The sequence below is a fragment of the Kryptolebias marmoratus genome, linkage group LG17 (genome assembly GCF_001649575.2).
Source record: "Kryptolebias marmoratus isolate JLee-2015 linkage group LG17, ASM164957v2, whole genome shotgun sequence".
In the NCBI taxonomy this organism is placed as follows: domain Eukaryota; kingdom Metazoa; phylum Chordata; class Actinopteri; order Cyprinodontiformes; family Rivulidae; genus Kryptolebias; species Kryptolebias marmoratus.
In genome coordinates this window covers 21,144,230-21,152,430 of record NC_051446.1, presented here as the reverse complement: position 1 = coordinate 21,152,430, position 8,201 = coordinate 21,144,230, and the positions used below count along the sequence as shown (strand labels likewise).

General features: G+C 34.2%; 1 protein-coding gene across 3 annotated transcripts in view; it reads left to right on the top strand.

Annotated features, from left to right (window-relative positions):
- LOC108246550 (melanopsin-A) overlaps nucleotides 1-7,994 on the top strand; it is a 28,525-nt gene extending 20,531 nt beyond the window's left edge. For 2 of the 3 annotated variants that reach the window (XM_025010801.2, XM_017434168.3), the window contains exons 10-11: nucleotides 3,371-3,442; nucleotides 5,329-7,994. In XM_025010801.2, coding sequence (XP_024866569.1) covers nucleotides 3,371-3,442; nucleotides 5,329-5,529 — 273 coding nt within the window. In that variant the 3' untranslated portion in view covers nucleotides 5,530-7,994. Of the gene's footprint in view, nucleotides 1-3,370; nucleotides 3,476-5,328 lie in introns of all 3 variants that reach the window. The other variant, XM_025010799.2, reaches the window with a different exon arrangement.
- Nucleotides 7,995-8,201: the final 207 nt, after the last annotated feature.

Genomic DNA, 8,201 nt, shown 5'->3' with positions numbered 1-8,201 from the left:
AAATTAAATGAAATAAACATTTGAAATATATGAGTTTGTATGTAATGTATGAATATAATATACAAGTTTCACTTTTTAAATGGAATTACTGAAATCAATCTACTTTTTCATGATATTCTAATTTTATGACCAGCACCTGTATGTCTATTCCAGCTACACAAGCTGATCTTTGAAGCAAAAGGCTAAAGGATGAACCCAAATATCCACATTTCCTTCAAACTTAACTGGTCTAATTTTTACAATATCCACACAGCCGACCCATGTCATGACTGTTTCTTGGCTTGTAGAAAGTTTGAGGTCATTATATGTGGGACATTCAGAAAATGGAGCATTTCCGCCTCTCTGTAATCCTCTTAGTTCACAGTTAGTTAACGCACATGTATGCACAAACACAGACATACTGTAAAGGCTCAGAGCCATGCAGGTCAAGTTCATCGAGGACTCTGTTTCACTGGGTCCGTACACTAAGTCCTGTAATCTGGGACTGTTTGTTTTAATCCACAGCTTACACGACGTGATGTCATGTTTCAGCATACTGCACAGAGATGAAGGCGGCTGATTCTTTAATCACAGCAGCAGCTGCTTCAGGATTCAGATTAGCAATTCAGAATTCAAACAATTTCAGTCAGTGTTAAAAACTGTAAAATAAACGATATCATAGTGGCAGAGTCTGGGCTCACAGGGAAATAATCCTGCAGAAAAATCAAACGGGCAGTTACCTCTGGGCCTGTTTTTCAGCCCATTTATTACTCACACAGGAACCAGATAGACAGGAAATAATCCTGTTTGACTAGACAAACAGGTTATTTAGGCTCTGCAGACATTTCTGAACTCACTGATGTTTATTGATTCAGTCGACTGCTGCAGAACCTTCCTGTCTCAGGAATAAAAGATCCCAATCATGGGATTTAGACTTGAGTTTTCTTCTTAAAAAAAAAAAAAATATATATATATATATATATATATATATATATATATATATATATATAGTAACTGTAATGATCCTTGAGTTTTTTGCTTTTGTCATTTATTGTTTTGTTTTATTCCTTTTGTAATTTGTTCTTTTATTTTGAAATTCCTTATGTTCAGCCTATTTTGTGTTACTCAGTGCCTCTCCGTGTCATTGGCAGTTATTCATTCATCCCTGTTCCTCATGCATTCATTAATCTCAGCTGCTAACTAGTAACCAAACCTCATAGCCTCCATATACATTTGGTTTGGTGTCACTCATCAGCCCATCGTCCTGTTTTCTTTTACCACTGGTGTCTGTTGGTTTTTGGATTTTATGTTTCTACCCTCTTTGTTTTTATTATTAAAACTCTTAGTTTTGGTTCACCTGCCTAAGTCTGCATCCTTGGCTCCTAAATATCGCCACACATTGGCAGTAATATCCTTTTAAAGGTTTATTATGACACTGTGAAGTTCTTTTAGATATATACAGATATAAGATAATGTTTATAATCATAGTTTAATTTAACCTTGTAAAAAGTGGTATTTTTATCAAGCCTTTTAAAATCAATAATCTGAAAAGATCTGCAGATGGATTCAATTATGATTCAAATTAGTTGTTGCTTTTAAATAGATAAAGTTAAACTTGTGTTTTCGCCTCATTTTTTATTTTACTATATTCTCAGTTATTTAATTTAATTTATTTTTATTTTTTTTGTAATAAACCCGTTCTCACCTCGTTGCTTTTTTGTCAGGCCTCATTAATCTCACAAAACAACACAGATGGAGACATTTAGCGAGAATTTGGTAAAACAGCATGTTTCTGCGTATTAATGATGTGTTGAATATATGTAAAGCAGATTAGTTAAACCCAAACATTGATCCTTTTCTAAACTATGGCTAACTGGGTTTTTTTCTTGTTTATTTTTCATTTTATAGTTATTTTAATCCTAAAACTTCAATTTAAGGATAAACTCAAACACCTTAATAGATGCATTGAAGGGTTGTTTTTACCTTATTAAAGAATTTTGTAACTGTTCTTAATAAATAAACTTACAATAAACAATTATTGATTTGTGTTTCTATAACCAACAGCCTATAAACAACCAGAAGTAGGAAATTATGCTGCTTAAGCCACATTAAGAAGGGATGTCATCACCTAACCAGGTAGTGAGTGAAAAAATAAAACAAGGAAAAATAACACCATCACTAATTATTAGGTGTTGTCACTAAATTTTTGCCACCTTCATCTCTAACTGCTTTGTTCCCAGTAAAACAAACTCCAGAGTGACATTTGCTGTCAGCTCCTGTTATCGCCGCAGCTCATGAACCGAAACCCAAAGACGTCACGTGCGCCAAAGATCTCATTAGTTCATTAGAGTTCATTCTTAACGCATGTACGTGTCGCTGTTGGGGAAATGTTCTTGAGATGCTCCTGAGGGATGGCACGTGACAATGTAAACATCTGCAGCGTTTGCTCGCGGAGATTTTTTGCCCAGCTCCCTCGTGTAACGAGCGACACTATGTGCATCGGAGCAGAAAATCTTATTGTGAGTTTCTCCTTCATGCTCTTTTCTGCTGATTTGTATTTTACTACATTCAAATCCACTGGGTTTTCATTTAAAAACAGAGTAATTGAAGAATCTGAGTCACTTTTTTCCGTGTGTTATGAAAACATCAGTGATTTTTCAATTATTGTTTTTGCATCACGTCAGACAGACACTCTCTCACATCCCCTTTTTTATATTTTTATGCTAAAAGAAGTCATCTCCTTCAGAAAAAAATTATCTGTGACATGTATGAAAATCAAGTGCAAATAAACTGCACATTTACCAGAATATCTCTAGTTCTCATGATGAAAACAAATCATGTTTTAGTAGTTTGGTTATCCTGTACCTTTGTTAGCATTGTCATGTTTTAGCTTAGTTATCTTGTCATGTTCTGTAACTCTGTCTGTAATTTTGTTCTTGTGTTGTAAAGCACTTTGAGTCGCCTCGTGCTTAAAAGTGCTATATAAATAAATGTACCTACTTACCTACCTTATTCTTCAGCCTGTAAACTATGGAAACCTATTTTAGCCACTTTGATTAAAAAATGCATCTCAAAGTCATAATTTTCAGTTAGTATCTCCATATTTTTTTTATTTTACAGTGGTAGAAATGGGCTAACCCTAACCCTAGCCCTGAGCCAAAAGGCCCTAAACCTTGCAACCATGGGGAAACCCTAATCCCTTAAACCCTGAGGAAACCCTGAGCCAAAAGGCCTTAACCACTTAAGTTAAACTTTTTCTGACTTTACCAAATTCAACATTTTGATTTAAAGCTGTTACTCAGTTTAAAAGTTTAGTAGGACTTGTCTTCATATGAGCAGAAAGGCTTTTTGAGAGGCACTAAAAGGCTGTGTTTATGTGCACACTGTTCAGACTCTGCCTGAGCCTGAAGACATCTGCATGTTGGACATCAGTCGGCAGCCGACCGCCCAGCTCCCTGCTGCTGTAAGGATTTCCCTCTCGTTCATTACTGTACAGGTGGATTTTCTTTTTAATCGATAAATGAACCCATCAACAGATTTCACAGAGAAGCATTGTCTTTTGACTCATATATATTTGTAATATTACATGATGTCTTAATATTTATTACTCTCTTCTTGTTCAACATTGTTTTGTGAGTCATCCTCTGAGGCATTTACCAACAAATTGATTTAAGCTCATTTTTTATGTTATAACAACATATTACCTTGTTGTATTGCATTTGTATTAAATCTTATTTTCTCCAAAATATGGAATTTTTTTTTAATCTTTTAGATTTAGTCAGTTTGAGCTCTGTTAGAAGTCATTGCAGCTTTAACCAAAACCATGTGTGTTGTTGATCAACATAAAAACATTTCTGAGGTTTGTTCAAATGAAAAATGACAAAAAATTTACCTTGAAATCTGGAGTAAACAAAGGGCTTATTGATAGAAAAAGTACAGGTAAACAAAGACCAAAAGATACAAACTATTTCAAAATAAAATAAACAAAATAAACTGAAACATTCAAACTAGATATGGATTAAATATATGAATGACAAATACTGAATAAGAATAAATACTAGAAAGGTTAATTAGACTGTGAGATGGGATGATTACAAATGATTTCATAATTAAAAATAAAAACGATATTTCAGATTTTATGAAAATTATTCACTTAGTTTTTGCCTTTTTATATATTTTATCCTCAGTGAAGTTCTATAATTATCTGATGAGATTTTTATACGTGGCAGAAGCACAAGTACAGTATATTGTGGCCAGAAGAGTAAATTAATTAATATTTATTTAAAAGAAAAGTTGTGTTGTTTCTTCAAAATTGTTACTTGATAAATGCTGCAATTTTATTACTCTTCTGTTCTTAAAAATTTCAAATCCGAATTTAAAGAAATGAACAAAGGCTTTTAAAAAGATTACATGATGTTTTTGGGGTTTCTTTTTCATAAAATAGTGGAAAACACATTTTGGCATTGAATGACGTCAGAAAGTAGAAGTTTTAATTCTCCATGTAGTGTTGGTCGGTTCGTTCGTTTATAATGATGTGAGTTTTTAGTAAAGAGAATCTCAGGATGACTTTTTTTAATCAAACGCTTTGTTTTTCCAGCTGTAATGTTCAGATCTTTCTCTCCTGTCTGGTATTCTTACTAATTTTTGACAAATTAAAAGGACATAGCACTGATTTCACTACAATTAAAACAACTTACTGAATATAACTACAAACTAGCTGTGTCTCTAAGAAGTTTAAGCATAACTATAATATAAATGTTATTTTATAGCTCTAACGTATTTTTTTTCTCTGTATTCTAACCAATCAAATCAGTGTTTTCTAACAACCAGCCTAGTTTAATTCATTTCCTGCTGCTTTTGACATTAATATTAATTAAATTTTGCTGAAAATCAAAGCTCTTCATCTGCTAATGCATTTATGTACAAGCAAATACACTAAGATAAATGTTTTACAAGCTCCTTTTCCTTTAATGTGGAAGCGCTGGATTTAGGAACTGCTTGAGTTTGAGGCACCTTTTTTTGTTTCAAATTTTAAACTGAAAGTTTGCTAATATGCTAATAATCAGATACAATTTAAAAGTACTACAAACAATGTATAACTATTAGTTTTTAGGCAAATACTCAGATTTGTCACATTTCTCTGTGAAATATTAAAATTGATTAGATTATGGTGCTCTGCTCAGGAGGTTTTTGACCACAGCCGCTTCATTTCGCTCCAATCCCTGCATTTTTTTCCTCCACTCAAACCTTCATCCATCACCTTCTCTTGTAAAAAATAAATAAATAAAAAAAGAACCCACCGAGTCTAAATTGCAGCTGCTGAAATCATGTTTCTCTTTACCTTCTCAGCTGGATAACGTGATGAGGGAGTCGGGGACAAGGCCGGTGTCCAAGACCACGTCGTCTGTCATTGTCACCTCCATATCAAGCCCGTCCATACTCAACAGTCCCCCTGGTTTCCACGGCAACCTCAAAGTGGCCAAAACTTGCACTCCGATTAGTAAAGAGCTGCTTGACATCGCCAGGCTGGAGACTTCAGCTTTACCGTGACGCCGATGGAGGAAGGTGCAGCACTGTGTGTTCTGGTATGAAGGCTCCCCATCATGGGAATGATCTGTGCCAGCAGTGAATCTGAACTACAGCATCTTTATTTTGTTTGTTTTTGCATGCAGTGTAAATGTATGTGAGCGGTAAAAGCCCAGTAAATTCAAGTGTGAGTGTGTGTTTTGCGCACATATTTTTGTCTTTTTCTGGCACGTCATGGTGACTGGAGACGGATTACCTCAAAGCTGGAGGCAACAAATTAGCCTTAAACTCACTGTGTCAAATACTGTCTTACAGTTGGCTTGGTTTTTTTAAGAGTTATGATCCAAATGCCACTAAATTCTACGATTTCTGAACAAATTATTGCTGTACAAAGTAAAAACTTGCTATTGAATTGGAGTTCTGTGGAAAGATTATAAACAATTAATGTTGGAGAACCTATATAAATAAAGTTATATTCTAACCAGACTTATGAGTTAATGGCTAGTCCGAGTGAGACCAAAATGGATTACTGCTGTCCTAAAACAACTCAAATTTCAAAAATCAAAAGTAATTTATAATAACACTATTTTCTTTACATTATCTTTACATTGCCATCAACTTTACATTGCATGGTTGTGTTAGTGCAATAATATGATAATCCTGCTGGTCGTACCTCCAGGCTGCACCAGAAGTGCTACAGCTAGCTGCTGCTGCTGTCTGCACTTGCAGATAACTATAGAATACTGTGTAAATAACAGTATAATGTAAACCTGACATTAAAGGGTTTATAAAAGTAGATTTTTTTTTTCAGACTGGAGTTTTAAAGCAGCAGCAGTCCATGTTGGTCTTGGTCCCACTCAGACCAGCTATTATCTCATCGGTCCAGGCAGATTTAAACACCATTTCTCCAAATTAACATTGTTCAAAGAGCTATCTACAACAGGTAAGATACTAGTAGTTCATGACCTTTCCACTGAACCCCATTTCAAAAGTCTGAACTATTGCTTTAAAAGCTTGTTTCTTTGCTTTTGCGGGACGATTTGACCAAAAATCTGGAGAGTTCAAAATCTCGAAAAAGGTTTTGCACAGTATTTATGACCTATGAAAAAGGTTATCTATGCTTGATAAGAAAATAACAGTCTTAACCAAAATGCAGACATGCAGTTGGCCCAAATATAAGATATTTAACAACATAATTTCAACTGTGATCATGTTTTCAATCTGAAAACTGGATTGTTTGTTTGTTTGTTTTAATCAATTTTAATTTCAATATCTTACTGTATTTGAACATTTAGGAATACATTTTTATTATAGATGTTGTTGGAAAGCAGCTTTTTAAAGCAGCAAAAGTCCAAACTGTAAGTGAAGTCACCTAACTTTACATGCTTGTTTGGTTGGTTTGGTTTTAAATGTGCAACTCAGAACCCATGACCACAGATTATGACACAAAAAACCAGAGTGGAGGAAAATTGCTCTCTGGTTAGGATTTAATTACATTGTTGTCTTTATACAGCAAATGGCCTTTTCTGTTATGTTAAGGTTTTAAAATGAGGCCTTTTGCTTGCACTCAACATTAAAAATGAACCAGTGCTGCTTTTTAAACTACATTCTCCGATCTCACATAGTGTTTCCATCAATCTGTTGAAGGTTTAGGTTGAATAAAATGTGCACAATAACATTACAAAAAAAATGCACTTTTCTATTTATTATAATAACCTGAAATGCAACCTTAGGAAACAGAGGTTTATTGCTCATTTCAGTTCTTCTATCTTTTAATGACCAAATATGTTCATATCTGAGCAATGAGGCACACAAACATACTGTATAAGTGACAGGACAGAGGATGACTGTTGCCCCTCCGGCTCCTTAGGTTTAATTTTTTATCATTCCTGCAACAATACACCACGAATCAGGCTCGCTGGGACATAGATGTGTTGTGAAAGAGCTGCAGGAGTGCAGAATGGGTATGTGTGTCTTAAAAAATTCACTCAGTACTGTATTTTTTTTTCACTCTACCTTGAGGCTATACATTGTGTTATGTAAAAGTAACGATTGGTTAATTTGGTTGTTTTTTATGATCAGCTTAGGCTCAAATTTCCAACGTTTTTTATCTTCGTCTCTGTGAGTTTGAGATTCCTCTGATTGCTGCATCACTGACTACGACTGTACTGTGACTGTTTCCTCGGCACCTCAAATTACAATCAGACACGTTTTTGTCACTACTTAGAAACGACGAACAAAATAAGTTGCAGACTTTAGTCAACAGCAAAGCCTGATATGTTCCCATGGTTGCTATTCTACGTTTTTATCTGCAAAGGTATAAAAATTACATGTATTGATAGATTTTTGTTATGACAGCTGATTAAATATTATAATTGTCTTAAATTCTGTTTTATTGAAGTGATGGTTTCACATTGATTTGGTTTTCCTTGCACAAAATGTTTTGTGTTGCTTTTATTTATTTTTCTACATAAAAATATGAAATTCTCCAGTGTTGTTGAAGTCTTTATGTGTGGGTGACTTCTTTCATTTAATACCTTAGATAAAGCCATTTATTTGACTACTGCAAGGCTTCTTTACTGGTTTATTAAAACTCTAACCATGAAGGAGTGGAACCCTTTTATGTTCCTATTGATTTATTAGCATTTTTATTATTGTTTTGTTGCCTTTGCTCGTATTGTTGTGAGTTTAAATGA